The sequence below is a fragment of the Oryzias latipes genome, chromosome 8 (assembly GCF_053564925.1).
Source record: "Oryzias latipes strain Hd-rR chromosome 8, Olatipes_Hd-rR_3.1".
In the NCBI taxonomy this organism is placed as follows: Eukaryota; Metazoa; Chordata; class Actinopteri; order Beloniformes; family Adrianichthyidae; genus Oryzias; species Oryzias latipes.
In genome coordinates this window covers 7,027,644-7,054,676 of record NC_136244.1, presented here as the reverse complement: position 1 = coordinate 7,054,676, position 27,033 = coordinate 7,027,644, and the positions used below count along the sequence as shown (strand labels likewise).

Here is a 27,033-nt window from a genome sequence, read left to right as displayed (position 1 = left end):
CGCCTTTCTGTATCCCATTAAAGTTTTTTTTATTTTTTTTTTATGGCAAAATAGTAAGGTGGAGTTTAAACATCAGCACGCATGCGCACTGAGTTACGACTAGCGGCTGCTGTTGACATACGGCTGGTGATGTGAGAAATAACGGTCTGCGGCACACCAGCTTTAGAGTTGAAATAGCTGCATTATACCCGTTTTAAATGCCGTTTTAAAATCGCATTTTTTAGGTATTGGCTAGTAATATTTTTCTTTTTAATTTGCCAATGGAAGTCGGTGGGCAAAACGTTGATTAGCAAGGGTTGCTAATAAGCTAGCTAGCAGCGTGTCGTAGCTAAGGCACGGCTCAGCTGCTCACACTTCAAAGGGGCCAAGTTTCCGGGGGCGTTAAAGGAAAATGCGGTGATTCGATACGTGGCTGGATGCTGTTGTTTTTCGTATCGACTAAATTGATGTATGGACTGAAAGAACCGAACAAGAGGTAAGCTAAGCACAACGAAAAGAGATGGAGCTTCAGTGAATGACGTTTCTTCAGTTTTCTGCTTTTAATTTAACTCGACACTATGCGTCAATAAGAGACTCCCTTTCGCCTGCGCCTAGTTTTTTCCCTGTGTGTTTATAATATTTTGTTGTTGGAGTGAACTCCGTTAGTAGTTGAAAGTTGAAAAAAGCCCCCTCTTGTCCTTACTGATACTGCAGCCACCCTCCATTATGATTTGCTTTTAGGTGATTGCTGTTTGTTCCAGATGAAGATACTAAATACTGATGTCACCGTGTTTTAATATCTCCAGGGATGCAGTCAGCAAGATTAGTAGCTTCCTGTATCTTGTGTGTTATTGTTGGATTTATCTAGTGTTTGTGATGTTGCAGGATGTTGTTCTGGCTGATTTCGAGATGACAAAACAATCTTTGGCGATACAAAGAGTTTTAGTTTTATCTACTTTGGTGACACAAAGATGCTCGTTTTCCTGCATCTTTGGTTTTATTCACGGTCTTGCAGAGTTCCCAGTGTTTGATTATTTGAACAGTCAGATTTATGTGCAACTTGAATCCTTGAATTCTGGAGGCTGATAAAGGTTAATGATCATGAGTCATCAGTGAGAACAATTCTCTTCACCCCATACTTTGCACAAGGGAAGAGCAGACTGCTGTTCAAATAATCTTTCTTTGTGGATGATTACATTATTGTCCTTCCTGGAAACCCCACTGAAGTTCCTGATGTAATTGTTGATGATGACAGATGATATTACCTTGGGGTGCAGTTTGATGGTGAAGGTACCTTGAATGTGTTACATACTTGCTTTTTTTTTTTTTTTTTTTTTTTAAAATGCACTTCCTGTGTGTCCCCCGTTCCAGTGAAACATCCCAACAGCTTTGATATCTTCTCACTTGTAAATTTGTGCATTTCACTGCTTTAGTTTCATGTCAAAAGGCTGCAAAGAGTGCAGCCGCCGCAGGCAGATCAGTCTTGTTTGCACCCCCCCCCCCCCCCTCATATTTTAACTCCATTTTCTCATATGTCATGTCTGCACTATCTCTTTTGGATCTGAACACTGTCTTACTTTTTGTTTGTTTGCTTTTATCCCCCCTTCTATTTTCATACCAGCATCAGCAGATTTTGGTTTCAGATTTAGGTCATTGCGGATCTGTGAAGGTGCAGTGATTTATTCTGGCTTCATAACCCTAAACATGAAGTTCTGCAGATAATTCTTACATCAAATCTTCTGGTTGATTTGTTCTTGGTCTCAAATGAAGCGTAGATGTTGATGAACTCCTCTCCTCCTTGCTTCCTGCAGATGAGTCAGCTTTGGTGGCGAGAAAAGCGCCTCTCTGAGGATTTGGGGAATGGCTCCCCCAACGGCCTCCCTTCCTCCGCCGCCCCACCAATATCCAACGCGTCTTTGGCCCCCGAAACCCCCCTGGTCACACCGGAAGAGCCTTTTTTCCTCATGACCTCCACTGCGCAAACCATATCAGGGTTTTTTGTGTGGACAGCCCTGCTGATCACATGTCACCAGGTGAGAAGGGGACATTTGAAGTCCAGTGATTTTCTGTTATGGTAAATTATTACGCTGCACATGGTTAAAGGGACAGATCAAGGTTTTACTTGTAATTTCTTTTATTGATTCAATTTTGATTCATATTTTATAATTTTATTCAAATTCAATAAATTATTCATTTCTTTTTGTACATTTCCATTCCAAAGCCATTTTTTTAATCATAAAATATTTTTTTTCACATAAGTGTTATCAAATTAGACAGGTAGAATTTGCATTGATAAAATGGTTATTGGCTTTCTCACAGGCCAATACAACACAACCGTTTTAAAGGAATTCAATCAATGGCTTTTATAAATCCAAAGCAAATCTTGGAAATGAAAATAGTTTGTGATGTAAAACATCAGATTTGATTCAAACTAAGTCTCATTTGTATTTGTTTTGTGTGCTGGCTTTGCTAAAGGGACACTGTTGGTTATGTAGTGCTGAACTATGGTGTCTGCTTTCATAATCTGTTGCTAAATATCAGTATCATCTGCAGTGGGAAAAGACTTATGCTAGAGCATGAGACAAAAGCTTTATTTCCTAAATGTTCTTATATAATAACTGTTATATGCTTTATCTCTTGAAATATTCAGGCATAATTATTACAGTTTCCTCCCCATGAGCTGTGTTGATCAGAGCAGTATGGTTACACACCAACGTATACATATATTATGCATTTGTTTTAGTGTTGCCCTTTGTTGTTTTTATTGTAAATCTAAGAGAGGAGAGGAATTAGGAGTGTGGAGAGACATGCAGGAGAGTGGGAGCTCCACCGTCAGTCAACGTGAAGGCTGATGAGTAGGAGCCAGTTTGGATGAGCTGATTCTTTCCTGCCGGTGGACAATGAGAGGGGGATGGACACCTTAGAGTGACAACAAATGTTTTATGATTCCCAGTTATGTGAACAAGTTCAGTTTATTGTCCGTCTGGCATGAAGAAAGTATTTATCTTGTCCTGTGTGTGGGAGATCTGTTGTAGCCTGAAGAGGATTTGGGTTCCATTTTTTTACAGAAGCTCATCCCTGACAGGGTCAGAGAATAGCCCCGTCTTTCAGGTACCAGGTGCTGTGGGCTCATCTATCAAGTAATCAATGAGCAGGGTGTGTGTGTGTGTCTTTGCTTTTGTGTGTTTCTGTGGACGGACAGCCGACTGTCACCTAGCAACAATGTCCGCGACGGCAGCCGCCTGTTTCATGTGCTGTCACCCACTGTTTGCTATTCTACCCGAGCTCTGTTTACAGGCCAGGAAAGGTGATAGGTGTGGGCATTGTGTAAGCGGGAAAGGGGGGCCTGCTCCTCCAACCGTCTGCTCTTGTTCAATGGGAGTGATGAAAGCTGCATATCAGTTTCCTAAATCAGCCCCCACATGTTGCTGCACACGCCCTGCAGGCTCACGCTGCTCCGGTGTCTGACTTTGCCAAATCTATACTCTCTGCACAGATTCAGGTTTCACAAAGTATTGTTCTGGTATCTGCACCCTAGTTACTCATGTGTGATACATATAGAGACAAATCTGCAGTTTTACTCAAAGAAAATAGAAAAGTCCAGGTCTATCAAATGTCGTTGTTCTCTGCATTTTTTTTCTGATTCTTCTGTACATTTACAAAGCCCCAAAACTCAGTAATGATGGGCCTAAAGTGTTCTCTGGTTGTAGTTGATCATCATTTTATTTGACTTCTTTCTCACTTTGTCCTTCCTTTTAGATCTACATGCACCTGCGTTACTATAGCTCTCCCAACGAGCAGAGACACATAGTCCGGATCCTTTTCATTGTCCCCATCTACGCCTTCGACTCATGGCTCAGCCTCCTCTTCTTCACCAACGAGGAGTATTACGTGTACTTTGACACAGTCCGAGACTGCTATGAGGGTAAGTGGTCCACGAAGCGCTGCTGTCATCATTCAGAGCGGTCATCCATGAGTGTTTTGACTCCTGTTAAAATAAGGGAGTGAGTCACTGTGTATTGTGACACTCCAGCAGCTGTCAGATGGCCCTTGTAGTGTCTTCATTTACCAAGGTTGCCATCTTTGTTCTCGTGCTTCTGTGGCCTGTTGGGAAAGCAGAGGGGGGGAATCCAGTTTCCTAGCAACAGTGAGAAAATGAGCAAATTCTGTTGGAAGCATCTCACTTTGAACAGATTTGTTTAAAAAAAACTGAAATGTGTCTTTCCTTCCCTGAAGTATCTAAAAGTTGTCACAAAGCGTTTCAGAATAAAGCAGTTATATAAATTACTGGGTTTGTTATTACATAATCTAGTTGTTGATTAGGCTTATGAGCCCATGATGTTGTGGAGGCATTAGAGTTTAGGGTTTAATTATTTAAAACAATGGACAATGCACAAAAGAACATTGATCACGTGAAACATGAAAAGATGGATTGTGCCAGATTATAGCAAATTTACTTCATTTGCGCCTGTAGTCCCTACAAAAGTAGGAACAGTAAGGTAAGAACAAGTAAAAGGAAAATTCCTAAAATTGTTCAAATTCAACAGAGTGGGATGATGTAATGAATGAACTTTTTTAGACAAACAGCAAATGAACAGAAACAGAGGAGAAAGCACCAGAATGAGGTCATTTATACTAAGCAAAGACACAAATTCCTTTTTTTCTGTTCCTTTACAGCACTATAAATCAAATTTTAACATTTCTGTTTATGTAAATGTTAAAGTGGGCTTTGATGTTGTTTAGCGAGGAGTTTGTTCTGAATTCTGTTTCCTGTGCTGTGGGAGGTGTCATGAAGGCCGCCCAGAGCAGCAGCTGCACCTGTTACCTGCTAAAGGTTACTTCACCCAAAGGTTTAACGTTTGTGCTGTGTTAAATACTGAAGAGCTGTTTTCTGAAGTGACCCCTGGAGGGGTCACACCACAGCTGAATGCTAGTCTCTGCTCGGTTTGAAAACATGGCATTATTTATGACCTGTATTGGCATTTTAGGGACGGGAGTGGTCAGAAATATAAACACAGACCTGCTGCTTCACACAGTTTATGAGGTGAGGGGCACACCTCCACCATTTTTCCCAGCAAGGAGCATGTGTTTAAGCCTCTTATGGGGCAAATGGAAATCCAAACATGACAACTGTAAAGTACTGTTTAGTCTAGCTGTCATCATGGATAGTTATGAAGATTTGCAGCTATTTGCTGTTTGCAGTTCTCTTTTCTGCAGCTTTTTTATGTGTCAATCAAGATTTTAAATTTATTTTCTCTCATTCTTTGTCCGTACTGTATTAGTTCCCAAGCAGTAACTTGTCTCTCCTACCGTTTTTTACTTTGTTGTCTTTTGTTTTGATACAAACTGCAGATTTGCACATTATTATACAGAAACAAAAGCTAAGGTTCAGTTTTAAACCGGGATTCAACAAATGCAAGTCTTAATAAACAACCTTTACCTGCATTGAAAAAGCCATTAAAGCTCCTTTATTGAAAAACGTGAGACTATATGATCAATGGAACGGGATTAACCTGGTATGAAATATTTGTCTTCTAAAAAAAAAAAAAAGTACAGCAGCGTTTTTTTTTTTTTTTTTATGTTCATTCAACCAGGAAGTTTAATTTTCTGGACAGGTTTCTTTTTAACTTTAAAGGAATGAATGTTCACTTGGTTTGTGTTTATTTGTCTCTTTATAGCATATTTTAGGCTGCTGTTCCAGGTAGAATGAGAACACAGACAATTTAAGTTACTGATAGGCTTTTGAATCAAATATTTCATATGTCCCAAATATTCTGCTCAAATATTTAGTAACTTTCTGCAGAGTCTGGCGACGTAAAAACATGAAGAGGTGGATCTGTAGAATGTGGGATTGTGGTCCAAGCAGGTCCACGCTGGTTCTGGCCAGAGCTTTCAGTTCATCACGTTTGCAGCTCAGCAGGAACAGCCAGCAGTTGGCTGCTGGTATCCATGGGCTACCCTTGAACATGGGTGGGAGCACCTGGGACAGCAGATGGAAAACATTTTGTCGACTCAGGGATCCTGCTGCAGGAAGTCATGATCAACTGAATGTCTGATGCAGCTGCTGCATGTTCATCAGAATTATTAGTCTCAGCTTATCAGAACCGTTTAGTGTGACTAACCTCTTTGACTGCATAGACAAACTACGGTATTAAAATCATTTAAAATCTCTGTTACACTTGTCAAAACATAGCTTTTAAACAAGTGGACTGTAATATTAGATAAAGATTATGTTTTTTTGGGGGGGGGCAGTAATGTTTTACCCTAAATCTGTTCAGTGATCATCAAGAGTCTGATGCTTTGAACAACAAATCTTCACTATAACTCCACACTAACTCCACCTGCGGGTGTTTGTGAGTCATATCTAACTGGAAATACTTGACGCTCTGACCACAGTCTGGTACATAATGACCCAATTATTATTACTATGCAAAATTATTTCTGTATGTCTGTTTGTGTATTTGTATTTCTGCAGCCTTTGTCATCTACAACTTCCTGAGTCTGTGTTACGAGTATCTAGGAGGAGAGAGCGCCATCATGGCAGAAATCCGAGGGAAACCTATCGAGTACGTCTTTTTGCAGATATTGTGCATTTATCTGATCATTTTAAATCTGGATTATTTGACTTAATTTGTCGTTTTTGACATCAAAAGTCTGTTTTGTGTTTTAGGTCGAGCTGCATGTATGGAACCTGCTGTCTGTGGGGTAAAACCTACTCCATCGGTTTCCTCCGGTTTTGCAAACAGGTACAAACCCTTCTTCTTTTCTGTTCTGCACACTAACATTCATGTTTTGTTTTTGTCCAAATAATGAGGCAAAGGTGATCTGATGTGAGGGTTGCTGAAAAAGCTCAGAAGCTGCTTTTCATAACCTTTGTGCTTTTCTTCCTCAGGCCACTCTGCAGTTCTGTGTGGTGAAGCCCCTGATGGCAATGATGACCGTCATTCTCCAGGCCTTTGGAAAGTACAAAGATGGAGACTTCAAGTACGTTCCGCCGTTGGTTTTTCACACAGCTTTGAGCATTTTTGTGTGATTTTCAGATTGAACTCTTTTGTTTCCTTCAGCGTGGCGAGTGGGTACCTGTACGTCACAATCATCTACAACATCTCTGTCAGTCTGTCGCTCTACGCACTCTTCCTCTTCTACTTCGCTACACGTGAGCTGCTGGTTCCATACAATCCAGTGCTCAAGTTCTTCATGGTCAAGTCAGTCATCTTTCTCTCCTTCTGGCAGGGTAAGGACTTTGTTTTTTCCTTCATGCCATTCATACGGTTTTGTTTTGGTGTCCTTAAGCCTGGCATAATTGCAGGTTCAAAGGTAATAGTAAATATTTCGAACAACAAACACTTCAAAAAACTTACGAGAGTCACTCCATCATAGTCAGTCAATCCTTATCTGTTTGTAAATACAAGAAATACCATCTACACACATTTTCACACTTTTCATCAGATGTACGTCGTAATCTTTGTTTTTGTCAGTACTTGCAGAAGAATAAACCCATCTATTGCATTTTGATTTTTTGAGGGATTTTAGAATTTTAGAATTTTAGAAGTTTTTCAGTGATAAGTATAGAAGGACTTACAAAACTGTCCTTTTAAACTAGAAAATGACAAGATGATGAAAATGGGGGAAAATTCTGATTGAAAGGAAAAGTGGATGCCTGAAAATACTTTGAGATTTTTGTAATATTCTACATCGACGTCTCTGTAGCACAGGTGTATTAACTCTGCAGCTCTTGCAAATGTTTTTCCTCACACTGCTTTTCCTCTGGTTCAGGAATGCTGCTGGCCATCCTTGAAAAATGTGGAGCGATTCCTCAGATCAACTCTGCAAACTTCTCAGTCGGTGAGGGAACCGTTGCTGCCGGTTACCAGAACTTCATCATCTGCATCGAGATGTTCTTTGCTGCTGTGGCCTTGCGCCATGCGTTCACTTACAAGGTTTACATGGATAAACGGCTGGACTCGTACGGTAAGGACCCGCATGGGAAGTTTGGGTGGAGCTTAGAGGTTTGCGGGTTTCAGGAAAGCTTTGAATAGATATGTGAGGCCTTAACGTGCAGACAGGGAGACTCTAATGAGTCTGTGATTCTCCTTTTCACTGCAATTCTTTGCTTCACCTTAATGATTATGAAGAGTTGGTCTTCTTTCTTGTTTTCTTCCTTCATTGTCAACTTGACTTTCTTTGTTCCTTGTCTCTCTTTGCCTTGTTTCCTTCTTGCTGCGCTGTTCTCAAAGGCTCATTTTCTAACTATGGACAGTACGGTAGGTCCGACATCAGCTGTTGTCTGTCACACATTAAGTTTCTGTTTGGCTAGTTTTTCACATTTCTTAGATGACGTTTTTTTTGCACGCTGTGAAAAGATGAGATGTTTTGTCCATAATTTTCATTGGTGTTTTTGCTGTCAGTTCTATCAGCTTTTGGTTTAATTACCGTTGCATTTACTTTTGCATCATGTTGTTCACTTGAGTCTGTCTTTCTTTAACGGAATAAAGCCTCAGTTCAAACAGTGAGATGCATTAACACTCTATTGATCTTATCTGAGTCAAACTTCTTAAAGTTCACCTTAGAAAAAAAAGCTTTCAACCCTATTTATATTTCCTGATTTTAAAAGAAGTCTGACTTTTTCTGAGTTTGTGTAAGAAAAGAAAGAAACTTTAATTAATTGCATGGTGGAGAAACGGCTTTGCTGGAAAAACACAGACATATGTAAAATACAATAAAATAAGATTTAAAAATGTAATGCAAACAACATATACAGACTTGTATTGAAATTAAAATAATATTTAATTGATAAAGTTATAAACATGCTTTTGTTTAAAGGTTAGATGGGGCTTTTAACAAAATCAGTTTGTAAGTTAAAAAGACATGAAATGTGTCTTTTACATATAATTATTTTTTTTCATTTAAAAAAAATCCATAAAAACCATACATCTATGTTCTTGTCTTCCATTTAGCATCTAAAAGACAAAAATGCATTTTTTGTTGAAATCTTTAACCCTTAACCTTCTATTATGAATGTACTCTTTTGCAACGCTTCAATATTTTGAAAAGAATGAATGAAATTAGTTTTTTTTTTTACTCGTGTAACTCTTAAATCTTCATTCTTTTTGGTTTTTCTCATTCTCTTGTACAAATATTTCGCCCCCTTCAGGTCGCTGTGCTCCAATGAAGAGTATTTCCAGCAGCCTGAAAGAAACCATGAATCCAGGTGACATGGTCCAGGACGCCATCCATAATTTCTCTCCGGCATATCAGCAGTACACCCAGCAGTCCACGCTGGAGCGAGGTGGGGGGCCGCCCCTGTCCCGCAGCCACAGTAACCTCAGCACCCGCGGAGACAACGAAAAGACGCTTCTGCTCAGCTCTGATGACGAGTTCTGAGCCCCAAAACCTTCTGATGCTCGTCTCACCTCTACAATTTGAACTAAGTCTATGCCTGTTGAGACAAATTCCTATTTTTAGCCTTAACATGGAAGGTGAAATGATGTTTAGAAATCAACAGCAACATGTAAGGGAGGATGCTCAAAGGGGGTCAAACTCAAGAGCGTAAAGCTGGGTGTTGTTCTGATGTCATTGCAGTGATGATTGTTTCCATTTGCCGAGTGTGAATCAGAGCAAATATCCACGCCTGCGTTTCACACCTTAAATGTGCACTTTAGAAGGTATGGCAGAAAATGGGTCACTTAGAAGGCTGAGAGGATAAAAAGTGCCATTTTTGAACTGAAACATGCGGCTTTCTCCATTCTTTAGTTTTACTTTGACTCTGATTGCCAAAAAGAGGGAACAGAAGCCAGCATCTCACTGTGGTCCAGTTCAGATTGCTTTATAAGATTTTGAATTTTGTTGTATAATCCTACAGTGATGTCATTTTAACACTAGTTTGCTGGAAAAGATTCTATAAATGTTAAATATACCGTATATTTTGTCATTAGTGTGGGCCGTAAGCGTAATAGTGAGTGCAGCTGCTGGTCTGCCTCTTGTGATGTTTGGTTTTTGGAGCACTGAAGCAACAGCTGGGCTAGAGATTTTTTTTTTTTTTTTTTGCGTGGGCAGAAGGACCAACGAATAAATACACTCACGCAGATTACAGAAGAAAGGACGCTCCCGCCAGAGCCGGCCCTGCTGGGATGTGCCGTGGATTATAACCTCGTCATTAATGGCATTACGTGCTGTCCGGGTCAGGCCTGCCTCTGGTGGTGCTGCTTGTAACAACACTATTGCTGCAGTGTTTGTGAAAGATGTCAATCATTACAACAACAACAAAAGTTTTCTTTTGGGCAAAATCCAAACAATTTGACTATCTGGCTATAGTTAGCCACTGCAGATCAACACTACTGGAGTTGTTGTGAAGAAAGAATGTATCAAAGATGAGAAATTAAGAGCCAAAATGGGGTCCGTTAACGTGGCATTAAGTTAGCAGCATGGTGAGAACATGTATCTGGTTTAGTTTGCAGTTGAAGCTTAACTCGTATCTGTAGTGCTCTAAATGTCAGTCTCTCCACAGGTCTTATCTGCTGTCTCTGTGGGGCTTCACTTAAAGTCAGGGGGTTGAGAACATTAATAAATGAACACGTAAATGGTTCTAGTAAAGCATAGCAATTTATTACCTTCAGCACATCAAACAAACTCAACCTCCTGCAAACAAAACCTCATTTAAATTAGTGCTTTAACATAGAACAACTCCTGCAGCTATACGAATAAAGATTGCATTACATAGCATTAACAGAGCACTGTGAATTATTCACAGAAATGCCAAGCATGGTATTGTTTGGTATGGTTTTTAATATTTTTGTGTTTTAATATTTTTATTTGAAAAAAATGCACCTGTTCTGTTTTATTTTTGCTGTATCCTTTTTACAATGTTAATTCAAAATATATGGTGTTTTAATGCTGAATAGATTTTTATTGGTGTTGCAAAGTAAATAAAAGATCAGTTGAGGAAAAAAATGACTTTTTTTCCCCCAACACAGCAGCATTCTAAATGGAGAATCCACGAGCCGTCGTTGCGACATAAGAGTAGTAATTTTCTTTCCATATCTACATTTTCAAAAGTCAAGACTTATTTTTTTAAAGTCAAGACTTTTAATTTGAAAGATTTAGTAAGGAGGCAGAACAAGGACCTTTACCTTTATTGGTTAGCAATGTGTCATTCATAAAAGGGGCGGGGCTTATCTGTATCTGACCAGTTGTTTCTGTTTACCGCTTACGGCTAGGCTAACAACATCATACCTATCTAGTCTGTTGCGTTCTTATAACGACCCCAAATAACAAGAAAGTTTGAATAAAACAAGTTGCATAAAATATTACATTTTTCTTATTTAAAAAAATTCTGAAAAAGAATTCCATTCGACTCGGAAGAAGGCGTGTTCGGTAGAGCTAACGGTTTTGAGCCAAGGCCAGAAAAGGTAGCCACGAGAAAGAAGGACTAAACTAGGAAAAAGGGGTGTTTGTTTATTTATTATTATTATTATTTCTCTGGACTCGTGCCACCAAAATGAGAGGTTCTTATGGAGACAGAGATAGAGACCGAGGTCGTGACAGAGGGTAAGGGTCATTAAATCAGAATAAAACTTACTTCTAGCATGCTAGCTTAGCTAGGCTGGTGTAACAGGTTGTGTTTACTGCAGATATAAACAACACATCTTTAGTTTGTGGAGAATTGCTCTTGTTTTGACCTTATGTCGTTGCATTTTTGAAACAGTAGTCCTCGCTTTGGGTCCAGTCGAGGCGGAGCACCTGGTAAAAAGTTCGGAAACCCGGGTGATCGTTTGCGCAGGAAGAAATGGGATCTGGATCAGCTGCCCAAATTCGAGAAGAACTTCTATAGTGAACATGCTGAAGTGGAGCGAATGAGCCAGGTACTGAAATCAAACAAAGCTTTATTTATTTATAAGAAAAAAATGCTTTGAGAAGCTCAAACTAAGCACTGTGCAATAAGAAGAAAACAAGGAGCCACCTGAATTTGAATTACCCCCCCCTCCTGACTGCTGATATACCTCACTAATGTTAAAAGACACGATAATCACTGATATGTTTGATTCATAATTGTCGTCCCTTGTCAGTTTGACGTGGAGGAATTTCGTCGGAAGAAGGAAATAACAGTTCGTGGATCCGGATGCCCAAAGCCGCTCACCAGCTTCCATCAGGCCCAGTTTCCCCGTAAGTCTTCAAACTCCTCTTCACAACCACTGAACCTGCTTTGGCAGGACTAGCCGAGACTCATGTTTCTGACCGTCTGTCTAGAATATGTGATCGACGTGCTGATGCAGCAGAATTTCAAAGAGCCCACAGCCATCCAGGCGCAGGGCTTCCCTCTGGCTCTCAGTGGAAGGGACATGGTGGGAATCGCTCAGACTGGCTCTGGGAAGACTTTAGCGGTGAGTCACAGCCTCTGAGATAACTCTGTAATTGTTATCACGAGCATTGCAGGATCTATTAACTTTGATCGGTTTGTTTTCGTCAGTATCTCCTGCCTGCCATAGTTCACATCAATCATCAGCCTTACTTGGATCGAGGAGATGGACCCATTGTATGTGAATACCAATGCATTACTTACTTCATGCTGCTCTCCCATGTTTAGATGGGCATTCCTGGGTCTCCTGGTATATCGTGACATTTATTGTGTGCGTTTCAGTGTCTGGTTTTAGCTCCAACAAGAGAACTGGCTCAGCAGGTCCAGCAGGTGGCATGCGATTATGGGAAATCATCCCGGATCAAAAGCACTTGTGTATATGGGGGCGCTCCCAAGGGACCTCAGATCCGGGATCTGGAGAGAGGTGAAAGGAACTGACACCCCCCCCCCAATGGATATTGTCACATGCCTTGAATCCGTGTCAGAATTATTTCCCATGCAAAACACTTAAAAATTGCATCTTTTAGGTGTTGAGATCTGCATCGCCACTCCAGGTCGTCTGATTGACTTTCTTGAGTCAGGAAAGACCAACCTGCGGCGCTGCACCTACCTCGTTCTGGATGAAGCTGACCGCATGTTGGACATGGGCTTTGAGCCGCAGATTCGCAAAATTGTGGACCAGATCAGGGTAAAGCATGTCTCTGGCTACCTGTGACGTTTTATGTTTTGAAATATTACAACCCACACTGATTGCATAAAGTCATTGCTATTCACTTGATGTGTGTGTTTGTGTTTGTGCAGCCAGACAGACAAACGCTCATGTGGAGCGCCACCTGGCCTAAAGAGGTGCGGCAGTTGGCAGAAGACTTCCTTAAAGAGTACGTTCAGATTAACATTGGAGCTCTGGAGCTGAGTGCCAATCACAACATCCTGCAGATCGTGGACGTTTGTACGGAGAGCGAAAAGGACCAAAAGTAAGCATCAGTTTAACCACTGATGAATGTGGGTTTGATTAATATCAAAGTCAAAACAATTGTTTTTTTTCTTCTTTATTTTCCTGGTAGGAATTTTATTTTTGTTTTAAAAACTTGCAGGTGTTTTAGGGCACTTTTAATCGTTTTTAGGATTTTCTAGTGTTTCAGGAGGACATTGAAGGTTATATTCCAGTACTGTTTGTTTCTAGTTGTTGAACAAAAGCAGTGCTTTTTTTTATTTTTTAAGATCTGTGCACACATTTAAACATGTTTTATGAAGTCAAATTAGCAGGTTCGTGTGATAGAAAAGGCTCTAAATGAGGCATTCACTTGCATTTATTATGCTGAAAAATTCTCAAATGAGCAGCAAGAAAAGAAAAAGTAGAGGCAATGAAACATGTTTTAGATTTTATCAACACAAACTCATAAATGAACTTTTTTGTTTGTGAAGAAATGACTTTGAGAGAGATGGAGCAGCTCAGACAGCAGATGTTTCTCTGCAGGTTGATCCAGCTGATGGAAGAGATCATGGCCGAGAAGGAGAACAAGACCATCATCTTTGTAGAGACCAAGAAACGCTGTGATGACCTCACACGCAGGATGAGGCGTGACGGGTGAGAGCAGCATGCTGCCACGGTTCAGTAAGGCTGGGTAGTTCTCAGTGATCTAATCATCGTTCGTTTTTCAGGTGGCCAGCAATGTGCATTCATGGAGATAAGAGCCAGCCAGAGAGGGACTGGGTGTTGTCGGGTAAAAAAAGCCCTCTTATTTTGTCCTCTCTTTTGAGAAATCGTTGAATGAATCTGATCGGTGGTTGTGGATGTTTCAGAGTTCCGTAGCGGTAAAGCTCCCGTCCTCATTGCGACTGACGTGGCTTCACGGGGTTTAGGTATGTAAAGTGCTGGCCTGTACAGCAGAGGCGGTTTTTCCTCAGCATACGAACATTTCAGCAAAGGATTAATAATCCATAACTGCAGGTTAGGAGCTGGACATCACTGCCAAATGTGTTTAAAGCATCTTCATTCAGTTTCTCAAAATAACAGCTTAAATTATAACTATTCAGTTTTCATTTTCCTATTTCTTCTAGAACAACGACTTTTTAACTAATGCTTGAAAGTGAACAGATGTTGAACTTTCCTTTAGTAAAATAAGTGAAGCATCTCTGCACCAAAAAGATGCAGAGATGCAAGAAAGGGTAAAAATAAAATGGACAAATATTTGAAATCCAGATCTACTTTTTTATTGTACTTTTCTTTTCAGAAAAAAAAAATCAATTTAGTTCAGAATATTTGATGCTTCTCATAGTTGAGTCTGATTGGAGCATCTGATTGGTTCAAAGTTGAACAGTGTGTCAGTGTGTGGGGCGACGCTGGCAAAGCTGCTCCCTGCCGGTTTGCGGTCAACCTTTAACCTAATTCTGTGTTCATTTGTTTTCTTTTTCATTTTGTTTGTTTGTTTGTTTCAAAGTCTCTCCTCTGGCAACTAGAAGGCCCTGGGAGCCTGCAGCCGGAGCTAGGCATGACTAATCGAAAGCTGACTCGGGGAGACACACAGCCCGAATAATCAGTCCCAGATGCTGCAGGATAAGCCTGCTCACTAAGCCCTCCCCCCTCCTACCAGGACTGTGGTGGCCTGGGTCATTTGGGGCGGGAGGGGGGCAAGCTTGGGATGCTGCTGGGCTTCCAAATTTGATCAGTGTTGGGGGCAGCTGTCAGAGGAGGGCCAGTGAGAAGATGGTGGACTCCCTTTGGTCCTGCTGTCACTGCTGTGTTGATGATGGAAGCTGCTGCAAATTCCCCAAGAACATCTGGCAGGCCCCGTCCCCACCACCACCACCAACTCCAATTTTGGACTAAATCTAAATTAGCCCCACAGATGAAGAACTTTGATTGAAGCTGGGGGAGGCAGTGGTGGGGTTCAAGAAGATGGAGAGAAAGAAAGAGGCCGTGGGTGGAAAGACTCTCCTCTAAACTGCTCCCTGCTGCAGCCCCCGACACCCCCGGCAGGCGGCTGTGGAGGCCCACCTCTCCCTCTGCGGACGTCATGTCTGGTCCTGGCTGGCAGGAGTCCTGGTCCGGAGGAACCACCTCTCTGATCAGTTTTCCCTCTTCCTCTTTTGTTCGATCCTTCAGCAGCTCTGTCTGGAACTCTTCTTCATTTACGTCTGCTTGTTTGGATCCTCGTTTTCTTTCCATTCCCTCTGACTTCTAACATTTTAACTGTTCCTTCATCAACTCCACTGTGTGGCCCCTTCACTCCCTTCCATAATCTGTGTTCACGTCATACCTGGCTGCTAAGTCGGGCAAAAAACCGCCAGATCAAATGTGCAAACAGGAGCTCGCTCCGACCTTTACTTTTCCTCTAGTGTCTGTTTCTTGTTACTACATGTTTTTTTAAAAGATGGGCTCTTTTACACCACTGCCATTGGAAGGAAGTGACCCGGAACCACAGCCATGAAGGCCTTTTGAGGGCCCACCACCACTTCCTCCCGTTTAGAAAAGACCCGCCTCTAAAGTAGCTAAGACACGGCCGAAAGGTCCAGCTGGAGCTCTGGTCCAGACCGCCCAGCTTTGGGAGCGCTGTGGAGGAGTGGCGAGGTGGGAGAAGGGACTCCTTTTTGTCCTGTGAGCTCTCCTCGTGCCCCTGCAGACCTCCCAGGACTGTCGGTGGGGAGGGGGACAGAGAGCTGACTCTGATACAGGGTAAGTACTGTCCCTCGCCCCTTCCTAAGACTTGTTTTCTTCTAATCAGCAGTGATTTCTGAGCCCCTCGTCTGTAACGAGAAACAGACCTCCTCCTCGGTTTAGCTGACCTGACACCAAAGTTCTTCATCAGCTCCACGTTTCGGCTTAAACTTTTGAACAAACAAATCTAAGTCCCTTTTATGAAAAGAATGAATCTGCTAACTTGATTATGGTAAAGCTGTGCTTTGCAATGGTGTGTACTGTACACACATCAGCTGACTGGTAAGTTGCACTTTCAGAGGATGATGGTATCTTGCAGGTATCGTACGTCTGAATATTCTCACTAAAATTCTTACTAAAACTGTAATTTGGTGAATTTAGGGCGCCTTGAACTGGTTCTGAGTCTCACTCTGACTTGTTTTTGTTCTTTCCTTCCTGAAACTGACTGGATGCTGCCCACCCCCTTCTCTGATGCTCCTTCGCTCCCTCTCAGATGTGGAGGATGTCAAGTTTGTCATCAATTACGACTATCCAAACTCATCCGAGGACTACATCCATCGCATCGGCCGCACCGCCCGCAGCACTAACAAAGGCACGGCTTACACCTTCTTCACTCCGGGGAATGTCCGGCAGGCCCGGGAGCTCGTCCGGGTGCTGGAGGAGGCCCGCCAGGCCATCAACCCCAAACTGCTGCAGCTGGTTGAGACCGGACGGGGAGGAGGCGGGGGAGGTGAGGGCACATCCACCCAAATCTGAGTTAATAAGGATGCGGAGGTGTTTGCTGATAACCCGCCTCTTCGTCTTTTTTTAAGGCGGCCGCTCCCGTTTCCGTGGCTCCAACTCAAACAATCCCAATCTGATGTATCAGGACGAGTGTGATCGGCGGATGCGCTCCGTGGGTGGAGGCAGCAGCAGCAAGGAGGGAAACGGCTACGGCAGAGATAACCGTGGAGGAGGAGCCGGCCGTGACGGAGACCGCTCCTCTTCCTCCTCCTACAGAGACCGGAGCGGCAGAGACGGGGGCCGCATCTCCAACTCCCACGACCAGTACCAGAACAACGACCTGTACGGCGGCACCAGGGCTGGCGCAGCGACAGGCGGGGTTCCAGGGGTGCAGGCCCCGCCTCCTCTAACAGGCCCCCAGCCGTTAATGGCCCAGCAGTTCAACCCGCCTCAGCCCATGATGGGCCTAATGGGCCAAGCCTCCTTCCAGTTTGTTCCTCCTCCTCCACCGTCGATCCCAAACAGGAAATGATGTCACACTGCAGACGGGACTTGGACCAACGTCAGCAACTTAACCCTTGTGTTATCTTAGATGGCCCCACCCTCACATTGACGTGTTCTCCCTACCATGACAAAGGTGGAAAGATTTCATGTAATCCATGGACACCAGTGAAGATCACAAATCATTGAAGAAAAAAGGTTCAGAGCACTGTCTAGTGGGTCTAGATGACCCTACTCCCAATGTCAAAGTGCCTAGGATAGCACAAGGGTTAAAAGCTTTGCATTGTTCAGGTCGCAGGCGTTTAGACCGGGACAGAACGGAAAAATGGCCGGATGATTTTTAAGTTTGTCATTTTAGTTTGTGTGTGTGTGTGCGTCATCGTGTGTAACAGGTAGGTGCTTAAGTTTATATACGTTTAATTTCCTTTTTGTCCTTAAACTTAAATATTAAAACTTTTGAGCTTTCAGTTTTAAGCCAAATTATGAGAACTTTAGCTTTGTTTTTCCCCACATTTCCCTTTTTTCAGCAACACATTGGAGTTTAACAGCAAGTCTTTGCTTCAGTGGTCGAGATGTTCTTGGTTCACTGCGGTTTAATAAACGTATTCGGTGCAGGATTGCCTCATCTTTTTATTTTTGTCAATACAGAAATAAGAACAAGACATTTTGTATAGAGAGAGTAAAGAAGTTTTATACATGATCTGCAAAAACTAAAGATTCATTCATGGGTTGTTGGATGTCATTTCATAAAAAGCACATTTTCATAAATAGATTTCATTTTTCTTCAATGGAAACCAATGTCATTTTGAAATAGCAGAAAAAGGACATTTATTTCTGCTCTTGCAGACTGCACAGGTCAGACGCACAGAACCAATCTGCTATCGCTGGCATTTATTGGGAATCAGTGCAGTGGAATGTTGGGGGCGTGGCTTGCAGAGAAGCCGACATGCATCGGTGACTGCAGAAAGGAGCCGGTCGGGTCCGAATGGGGCGCTGTGCTGAGAGCGGCTCAGCTTGCATATACTCTACAGTTCAAGATAAATGCTTCAACGTTAAAATAAGTCAAATGAAGAAGTCCCATTTTAAGTTAACAGTATCAAACATGATGAATATATTAGGATGTAGCTGATCAGACAGAACATGGACGTGTAACAGATGAAATCATTCAAAAATCACTTAACTTTAAATAAAGTTACAATGGTAAAATAGGCACATATGGCAGAGAACACACATCACAGTAGACTTTTCCTTACACCAGATAGAGGGAATACAGTACTTCCAAAACAATCATTCTCTGGAATCAAAATGTTAAACAGAACAGAAACACCACATAAAGTTGAGTACAGCCTTTTGTCTTTCTGCAAACTAACTAATGTTTACTGAGCGGGATTTCTGCAAGCATGAGTCCAGTGTTCACAGGCATGCTGAGGTGAAGGAGCGGAAAAAAAACATCTAGCACAGCTAATGAGTAAGCTCACCTCGTCTTCGTTGCAGTTTAAAATAAAGAGTGCAGCAATGTCCAGCAGACAACAGCTGACTGATGTAAAGCACATGACTGAGTAACCCAAATGAATTCAGTACAGTCTGATTGTAAAAGAAACCGTTTTCCAACCAGTGTGGTGCTGGACAGTTTTGAGGGGGGGGGCACATCTCAAAGCAAAAAGTTTCTTGGTTTCAGGTTGTGTTTGGATGCTATAGCTGCCCCCACTTCCCCGGAGGAGGAAACTGTTCTATGCTGCCGCTCTCGCTGTGCCGCTCCTCCCCTAAGCTGAAGGATAGCGTGTACTGCAGCTTCACTTTCTCCTGAGGAAACGACAGAAAAGCTTCAGCCTCCACAATCGCTCACCCCATTTCAAGACCCACTCCGATTCTAACACGCTCTGATGACGGAGGACATAGATAAAGGAAATGAAGTCTATGGGATTTTGGCTTCTTGGAGCCAGCTTCCTGTTTGGAGTCACTCAGTTCAGTGCTCATATCCAGTCAATGGCATAAACACAGATGAATGTTTGACGGGTGGCAGGGCAGGTTTGCTCCACGCCAACAGTCCCGCCCTCAACTGGGAGGCAAATTTCAAATGAATTACTGCTGCTCTGCAGAAACTATGTCCTAGAAGCCGACACAGGTTTTTTGATTTTGGCTAAAAAAAACGGCGTAATCATAACTAAAAGACCACGCTTTGAAAATAGATCTAAAGATGATCGGAGTGGGACTTTAAAGAGAAAAACAAAAGACTGGGAATCTCTTCCTACCTTGTTTGGGTTTGATACCAGCAGGATCTGTGTGATGGCAGCAGGGGGGAGGATGGGGTTGAACGCCGGGAGCTCAGTTCCTGATGGAGGCTGCAGTTTTACCGCCATGGACTGCAGGTCATTAAAGGAAAAAACATTGATTATTCAGTCAGCCGCAGAGGATTTTGTTCATCTTGTATCCTCGCCGACCTTTGGAGCAGTTGTCTGGAAGTTGATATTGGTGACGGGGATGGGGGCGGACGACAGCATGGAGATGATCACCACCAGCACGTCAGGCCGAGACGGAGGCGAGTCACGAGCAAAATGGAAGAGAACCCGCAGACTGTTTCCATCAAACACGGTTACAGGTAAGAGACTACCTGCAGCAGCAGCAGAAGAAGAAGGTTTTAAAATCTGTGCTGGCTCAACAAAAACTATCAGGAAGCTGAAACGACGACTGATCAAATGATTTAGTTTGGACTTACTGGGCTTAATGGATTCTAAGGGAACAACCACATTACTTAGTGAAACTTCTGCAGAGGGAGCTTGGAAGTGAGTTGGGGATTTTTCCAGCAGCGTGGCTCCGAGGTTAGGAAGACGAGCAGGATGCTCGGGAGTGAAGGCTACAGAGGAGCTCGTGCAGGATTTGTTCTGGAGGTCTCTCAGAGTCGGTTTGGACTGCTGCTTGTCCCTTAAGAGAAGGAAGAGGAGAAACTTAGTGTAAAAACAAAAATCAGAAACTTTATTTACACTTGACAGCAATCATTTGAGACAAAATGAGCAGAAGAGTAAAAGCATTTGCACACAAAACATTATCTGAAAACACGAAAACACATATCTACTCAAATAAAACACAAAATACTGTAGGAAACATTGGAGTTAAACATAAATGTCATTAAAATTGATAAGTAAAAATGAATTCATAATCATTGATACTAAAGTGCAGTTGAATTATTTATAAAAAATACAGATCAATAAAATGTTGGTTGTAATAATAAAATGAATGAATCTCCTGTGGCTCAGAAGGGAAAGGACTCGGGCTTGAAGAGCATTTTAAGAGCAGAATTTTCTCTTTTCTCTGACAAACTGGCTTTTTTCTGCGGATTTAGCAGCAGACATTCAGGTGTTTGGTACCATTTGACCTGCAGACCCTCAGGAGGCAACGACTGCTGCAGCAGCGTCTTTCCCAGCAGGTCCAGCTCGTCCAGAGCAGAATTCCCGGGGGTGGAACCAGAAGAGTGGGGCTGAGAGGGGGGGTCGGGACTCAGGAGGAGGCTGGGAGCTGCTGGGAGGTCTGGCTCCGTGCTCTCAGAGGACTGGAAGGAGAAAAGCTGTGTGTGAACGTGGACATTCAGATTCCACTCAAATGGTTTTCCTGCTTCCAACCTGGAAGGAGTCCCACGCTGTGGAGTCCTCAGGCTGGGAGGGGGGGTTGGAGGCGTGCGTTCCGTCACTTAAACCTGAACAAAGATCGTTCGACTTTTTGTTTTTGTTTACAATCGTGCGTTTTCTAGCAGCTCCGCTGCCTCCAAACATTCAAATACCTGTGAGGATTCAATGAAAAACATGTTACCAAGTGACATCAGCTCGTCGTCAAGGAGACTGATCCCCATCTCCTGCGAGGGGGCGCTGAGGCCGTCTGTAGGAGTGGGAAACTCTGGAAAGGAGGGAGGCGACTGGGGAGACGTGTCCAGACCTGACAGATCCAGCAGTGCTGTCCCTCCCCCTTCAAGATATGAACCCAGGTCACGTCTGCTTTCACTTCACAATTCAAAAACTACCAACAGCATTCCCCCCGCCTACCTGTTGGTTTCTGCGCATTTAACGTGTTGTTTCCGTTTACAATCTCCCCCTTCACCTGCTGCTTGTACAGGTTGATGACATGCGTCAGGCTGTCGTTGGCCTGCAGGATCTCAGCTGTGGACAGACGTTAGAAAAGTCACTGCATGTGGAAAATCCTCCTGAAGTGAGCGGAATGCGATCAGAGAAACATCAACAACACGCAAACCTGCTGTAAAATGTTAAAAACAACAAAGATTCATGTGGAAACTAGATTCATGCACAATTTCAGAATGAAAGCCTTTTTACATTTAAAACAGACTTGGAGACTAAGAATCCTAGTTACAGTGTCTCTGGGTTTCTTAAACAGCAGATTGTCTTCTGCGTTCTGATTGGCTGTAGACCACCGTCAGCCAGTGTCCTCTGTGTCGTGTCTCCTGTGCAGAATGGGTTCAGTTTGGCACATTTACATAAATCCTCGATTGTGAGCAAATCTCTGTTCTCATTCACTGGATAACACTGGATCTGTTTTTCTTTAAAAGGTTCGAGGGTTTAGAGCAGCGGATCTCAAAGTTTTTGTAGCAGAGGGCCAAATTTAAGAACTTGACATTAGACTGGGGGCCAATTTCGGTGAAAAAAAAATGGCTTAACAGAAAAGGTTGTTTTTAATAACTTGAATGACCAAGTGTACAATTAACCAGGCCCTCCAGATGTTTTCCCAGTTGCTGTCGGAGGTTGCTGCCCAGATCTTCTTCTTGTCTAGTAATTGTATAATTTGATGGACTTTTTCTTCAAACTTTTTCTTTTGCTCTGGACTAACAATGTAAGTCCCGTAAGATAAGGGCTTACTTTGCCGGGCCATTTCCAAAGCCACACCGTAGTTACCGTCTGTCACAGCTTCACTGGATTTAGACATTTTTGTGAACATTATCTGCTGTGCAGCATAGCCTAGTTGTAGTTTTTGGAGCTTATTGTTGCGCTCCTCACCGCTAAATCTGTCATCGTTTTTATGATTTGTAATATAGTGACAATTTATTTTGAATTCTTTGAGCATTGCATTTACCTGCTTGCAAAAGAGGCACATGACTTTATCCAGCCCATGAGGTACGACAAAGTAAGCATTTGTCAAACTAGTACGAAAGCGCCTTTTCTTCTCGCCAACACATCGTTTTTCTCAAAGGAACCTGCTCTGGCTGTCTTTTATTGACAGCCAGAGCAGTCAATAAAAGAGAACCCCTGGTTTACAGAGCAACGTGTGAAAATGTGAGAAAAGTCTATAAAGTTTATAGTGAAGGGTTTTACAGCCTAAAAACATCTAGAATTATTATAAAGTTGACTACTTTGTGGATTTTTAGAACAGAGCTTCTTCGATTCAGAAGGGAACACTGTATTCAGGTGGCATTTTGTGTTGCTTTTTTTTGTAAATTAATCATTTATCAATAAACAGATCATTTTCATTTGATTAAACTGGTGATTTCATTTCTGACAGATAATTTCAAAGTTCTATCCAGAAATATTCTTTGAAGCGTTTACTGATGTCAAACATTTGAGAAACCTTTTCTGAAATGACAACATTACACAATGAAGCCAATATATTTTGTTGATTTGAGCCGTGCGGCTCACCCAAAGCTTCATCGTTGTCTTCTGTGTCGCTTGCCAGTCTGAAGAGTGTGGGTCTCATCTTCTCACAGCGCTGGTAGAGATCCTGTCCACACAGGCAAAAGCGCTGAGGTCTGCAGTGTGTTGAAGAAGGTGGAGCTTGGCAGTGAAGCTGTGGGACTCTCATCTCACCTGGATGAGTTCATCATTGCTCTGGCTGGCCGTGCTGCTGTCATAGTCCTGCAGGAGCTGAGTCAGCAGAGCCACGCTCTCCTTCACCTCCTGGATGGCATTCACCCGCTTCGACACCTTCTCTGCTCGCCTCTGATCCTGGAATCACACAAGACACAGTTTTAACTGAGCAGCCGTCCTTCAGAGGCGTTCCCAGACCAGGAGAATATGGGTCTCCCACATGTGCTTTTGAGGATGGAGGTTGCCTGAAAGACACTCTGACATGATTCTATTCTGAGCTCTCAGATTCATTTCTTTCATTCACAGAACAGAGCTTACAAAAACCACCAGCCGGGCCTCTCAGCTCAGAAAGCTCCGTTCCAGAACAAGACACTTCAAAAGACCTGGTCTCAGAGATTTAAAATCTGTTGGAAAAACTGGGAGCCAGATTTACAGGAGTTAAAGGAGTAACGGTAGCAAAAAGATGAGAACAGACCTCCTGCACCATTTCCTTAATGAGTTTGTTGGCGGCTTTCAGGTCCTCAGGGTGGGAGCTGTTCAGCAGGCGGGACAGCATCTGACGGAAAAACCACCACAGGTGACACAGCAGAAGATGAAAAGACAGCCTTAAACCCCTCCACCGTCTGCACCTACTTTGGATTTCTCCTCGTCCTCAAACACAGCATTCTTGGGTCGAGGTGGAGGAAGTTTAAGCAGCTTGTCTGGTGGCAGCTCCGGGTCCTGTTTAATGATTCCTAAAAGCACAGAAGAGGGGCTGATTATTCATTTTTATTTTCCACAAATTAAACACATCTTATCTTGTTTACCTTGTTTCTTCAGCATCTGATAGGCATCGGAGATTTTGGCCTCATCGGGCAGAGCCAGAGTCCAGCTGTAGATCAGCTCCAAAACCTTCTTCTTAACGGGTTCTGGGGACCGGGAGCCCAAGTACTGAGCAGGAGATTCCAGACAAAATGTCATTTTACTGGATGGAGATGTTTTTAGAAGAAATGTGCTGCACTAAAAGACGCTTTACCTTTGGAGAAACTACTTTGATTAGTTCATTCAGAAACCGGAACTTGCCCACCTCACTGTGAAACCTTTTTCCACAATTTTTCATACAAGTTTCCAGAACCTCAGGAGGAAACGGAAACTGAAGCAGGTTGATTTATAAACCATCAAATTCTAAAAGAACTACACAGTTCGGAACTTACCAGAAGAGCCTGCGTGGCCTCCCACTCCTGGGGGGACTGGATCTTGTGGGCCAGGAGTCTGGTGGCGAGCTGAGGTCTAAAAGACAATTTACAGGCGTTCGTTTTCTGTGTTGCTCCAGAAATCGCTCAGGTCCAGATTGCTCTTACCCCTCCAGGTCATTGTTGAGCTGGTTACAGAATGCATGAATGCTGCTCCAGTCCGTCTCTCTGTTCAGAGGGTTTGTTGCTCGGTCTGAAAGGATAGAAAACACAGAAAAGTTGCTCAGCACCACCAGTCCCAACCATAACTAAAGAACTACTGCCGCTCTGCAGAAACTGTCCTAGAAAATGACAGGTTTTTGGATGAAAATGGCATCATCATAATTAAAAGATCATTGGAAACACAGGTCATAATGAACACAGCTAACTTATTTGTGTGTTTGTGTCTTATTCCATTGATTAATGAACACAATAAAGAATGGATGTCAGTAGATATTGTAAATCTGCTTTAATTGTTGTCATAGTAGTGACACACCTCTGGACCTTAAGGACTCATTAGTAAGAATGATGTTCATACACTTCAGTTCAGCATCCAACACCATTATCCCTCAGCAGCTGATCGAGAGGCCGATGGCCTGAACGCCCCGTGGCCTGAACGCCCCGTGGCCTGAACGCCCCGTGGCCTGAACGCCCCGTGGCCTGAACGCCCCGTGGCCTGAACGCCCCGTGGCCTGAACGCCCCGTGGCCTGAACGCCCCGTGGCCTGAACACCCGTCTTTGCATCTGGATCCTGGATTTCCAGACTGAGGGACTCCAGTCAGTCTGGATGGAGAACAACCAGCACACTGAACTCTGGAGCTCCACAGGGCCGTGTGCTTCGTCCTCAGCTGGTAACCTTACTGACTCACTCTAGGATGGATCCTCTGTGGAGATCGTCAGGACCACTAGGTTTGTTGGTGTTCATCTAGCAGAGAACTTTACCCGTTCACCCAACACCAACTCTATCACCAAGAAAGCCCAGCATTGTTTACTTCCTGAGAAGGCTGAGGACAGCCCCTCTGTCCTGAAAGTGTTCTACAGAGGGACCATAGTGAGCAGCTGGATGGTTTGGGACTTGGACTGTTGGACATAAGGAGCTTCCAGTGCATGAATGAGGACAACTGAGAAGATCATCAGAGTATCTCTTCTCCTCTATTAAGGACAATTACACAATTACACTGCTTACACAAAGACAATCCCACACACCCCTCACACACAATCTTCACTTTCCTGCTGCCTGAAAGAAGGTTCTGGAGCATTTGGGCCCTCACAACCAGACTCTCGAACTTTTTACCCCCCTCAATCTCCCAGGCTTCTAAACAACCAGGATTGAAACTATGACAAACAAACACACATGCAAAGAACTGTCCCCGTTTAAATGTATCAAACACATGCATCAAGAATTGAACTAAACAAAACTCCTATATTGTGACTGCAGCAAGGTTTATTTATATTTGCACTCTGTTCTTTTATTTGACATCTTTGATCATTCTTGTTATTCCTCCTTATATTTTTAGCACCAATTGTCTCGTTTTCGGCACGTCTTTTTTCTCTTGTCTTTACTATGTATGCACCTTATTGCAGACTGTGCACTTTAACATGGCTTTGCATTATGTGTTCATAAGAGAAATATCCTCTCACTGCACTTTGTATGAAGCTATATGTGGTTGAAATGATAATATAGCTTATTGAGTCTTGAACGATCTGATGAAGGTTGTCACTACTTGAACAATGACCAGAAAATGGAAATGTCTGCAACTGTATCGTCAGGGAGAATCTACGACTACAAAAACCAGAAACACTTCAGATAGGAAAATATCTTGAATGTGGAACTCCTGTTGTTTCACTCAGCAGAAGCAACGAGCAGATCAGGAACAGAACCAGGAAGTTCTGACAAGATTCCTTTTATATGAGCCAACATCCAGTCTGTGTGACAGGTTTCCTGGAAAATAACTAAGAAGTCACTGCGTCTTCAATGACAGCTGGTGTATATTAAATATTAATAGTTTGTATTTAATAATATGATATGGCTTGCTTTGGGATCCTTTAAAGAGAATATTCAGCACACAGGCTTTTAACTCAGTAAAATATGTTGAGAAGCAAAGCATTATGCGGTAAGGGAACCAACCACAGCACGGGTATCGATTTATTATATTATTGATTTTAAAAAATGATGGGGAGTAATGACTCATATTGTGATAAGAAATCCCTCCATGTTTGGCCACAGAAACTAAGTAATCTTTATTATAGTCGACAACAACAACAAGCCAGGGACTGGAGCACAGACACAGCCGGGGCTACTGTCAGTCACGCGGCAGCTGCTAGCTTACACTTTGTAGTCTGTTTTTCATCACGTGTGACAAATTAATCATTCATAAGTGAATATGTGACACGGTTATGATCCAGCCAAAGACAGCCTGAGCTGCGTCTCGAACGTGAAACCTCCAGTGTCCGTGGCTCAGCTGTGTTCATGAGTTGACAGCTCGGGAGCTAGGTTAGCATAATGTATGCAGCGGCAGCTGCCCCTCTGACCGGCAGTTCTGCAGGCTTTAACGCGGCGTGGCTTCCTCCAAAAGCCACCTAATAGACTTGTTTTATCCCAATTATTGAGACTAAACTCGCTTAGCAAAAAGAGGCTGGAAACACTTACTGATACAGGACTCCAAACTCTCCGTGTCAGGCGGTGCAGCCATCACAACGAGATTTATGTCGTAGTGAAGTCTCACGAGACTTGCATTGAGACGTGGCAGGAGAAGTGGGAGGTTGCCTTTCACTATGCTGTTGTGCAGGGCGTCATTACCTTGA

At 43.0% G+C, this 27,033-nt stretch overlaps 3 protein-coding genes and 1 long non-coding RNA gene across 6 annotated transcripts; 2 read left to right on the top strand and 2 right to left on the bottom strand.

The window, feature by feature from the left end:
* The first annotated feature begins 23 nt into the window (after window positions 1-23).
* LOC101175570 (transmembrane protein 184B) lies at window positions 24-10,929 on the top strand. Of its 2 annotated transcripts, XM_023957975.2 has the most exons (10): window positions 24-475; window positions 1,791-2,012; window positions 3,739-3,904; window positions 6,455-6,545; window positions 6,650-6,725; window positions 6,872-6,963; window positions 7,044-7,213; window positions 7,756-7,950; window positions 8,217-8,243; window positions 9,134-10,929. In XM_023957975.2, the coding sequence occupies exons 2-10, from the start codon at window positions 1,791-1,793 to the stop codon at window positions 9,361-9,363; spliced, it is 1,269 nt and encodes a 422-aa protein (XP_023813743.1). In that variant the 5' UTR covers window positions 24-475; the 3' UTR covers window positions 9,364-10,929. The 2 variants fall into 2 exon arrangements, with proteins under 2 accessions (XP_023813743.1, XP_004071843.1); XM_004071795.5 differs by lacking the exon at window positions 8,217-8,243.
* LOC144994254 (uncharacterized) lies at window positions 3,834-12,636 on the bottom strand. Its single transcript, XR_013657708.1, has 3 exons — window positions 12,539-12,636; window positions 4,049-4,117; window positions 3,834-3,967 (listed from the first exon to the last, which is right to left on the bottom strand). It is a non-coding gene; the product is annotated as an uncharacterized LOC144994254 (long non-coding RNA).
* On the top strand, window positions 11,131-17,830 carry LOC101171584 (putative ATP-dependent RNA helicase DDX17). Its single transcript, XM_011478507.4, has 13 exons — window positions 11,131-11,526; window positions 11,684-11,840; window positions 12,045-12,141; window positions 12,226-12,359; window positions 12,446-12,511; window positions 12,617-12,758; window positions 12,862-13,022; window positions 13,136-13,308; window positions 13,812-13,922; window positions 13,997-14,058; window positions 14,138-14,197; window positions 16,486-16,722; window positions 16,805-17,830. The coding sequence occupies exons 1-13, from the start codon at window positions 11,477-11,479 to the stop codon at window positions 17,245-17,247; spliced, it is 1,893 nt and encodes a 630-aa protein (XP_011476809.1). The 5' UTR covers window positions 11,131-11,476; the 3' UTR covers window positions 17,248-17,830.
* Window positions 17,829-27,033, bottom strand: LOC101171835 (ADP-ribosylation factor-binding protein GGA1). Of its 2 annotated transcripts, none has more exons than XM_004071944.4 (17): window positions 26,879-27,033; window positions 24,358-24,442; window positions 24,211-24,286; window positions 24,033-24,131; window positions 23,824-23,947; window positions 23,651-23,751; window positions 23,493-23,573; window positions 23,018-23,155; window positions 22,850-22,931; window positions 21,251-21,364; window positions 21,021-21,173; window positions 20,834-20,907; window positions 20,582-20,763; window positions 19,933-20,138; window positions 19,658-19,827; window positions 19,469-19,579; window positions 17,829-19,019 (listed from the first exon to the last, which is right to left on the bottom strand). In XM_004071944.4, exons 1-17 carry the CDS (start codon window positions 26,919-26,921, stop codon window positions 18,909-18,911), a joined length of 1,950 nt encoding a protein of 649 aa, XP_004071992.1. In that variant the 5' UTR covers window positions 26,922-27,033; the 3' UTR covers window positions 17,829-18,908. The 2 variants fall into 2 exon arrangements, with proteins under 2 accessions (XP_004071992.1, XP_020561108.1); XM_020705449.2 differs by having other exon boundaries at window positions 24,033-24,149; window positions 26,879-27,029.

Coding starts and splice junctions, on each gene's coding strand:
- LOC101175570 (XM_023957975.2), top strand. CDS start 1,791: ATGAGTCAGCTTTGGTGGCGAGAAAAGCGCCTCTCTGAGGATTTGGGG. Junction 3,905..6,454: donor AGTCCGAGACTGCTATGAGG/GTAAGTGGTCCA, acceptor GTATTTCTGCAG/CCTTTGTCATCTACAACTTC. Junction 7,951..8,216: donor TAAACGGCTGGACTCGTACG/GTAAGGACCCGC, acceptor CTGTTCTCAAAG/GCTCATTTTCTAACTATGGA.
- LOC101171584 (XM_011478507.4), top strand. CDS start 11,477: ATGAGAGGTTCTTATGGAGACAGAGATAGAGACCGAGGTCGTGACAGA. Junction 12,142..12,225: donor CCATCAGGCCCAGTTTCCCC/GTAAGTCTTCAA, acceptor CCGTCTGTCTAG/AATATGTGATCGACGTGCTG. Junction 14,059..14,137: donor GAGGGACTGGGTGTTGTCGG/GTAAAAAAAGCC, acceptor TGGATGTTTCAG/AGTTCCGTAGCGGTAAAGCT.
- LOC101171835 (XM_020705449.2), bottom strand. CDS start 26,921: ATGGCTGCACCGCCTGACACGGAGAGTTTGGAGTCCTGTATCA. Junction 23,156..23,492: donor TTAAGGAAATGGTGCAGGAG/GTCTGTTCTCAT, acceptor GTGTGATTCCAG/GATCAGAGGCGAGCAGAGAA. Junction 21,174..21,250: donor AAATGCGCAGAAACCAACAG/GTAGGCGGGGGG, acceptor CATATCTTGAAG/GGGGAGGGACAGCACTGCTG.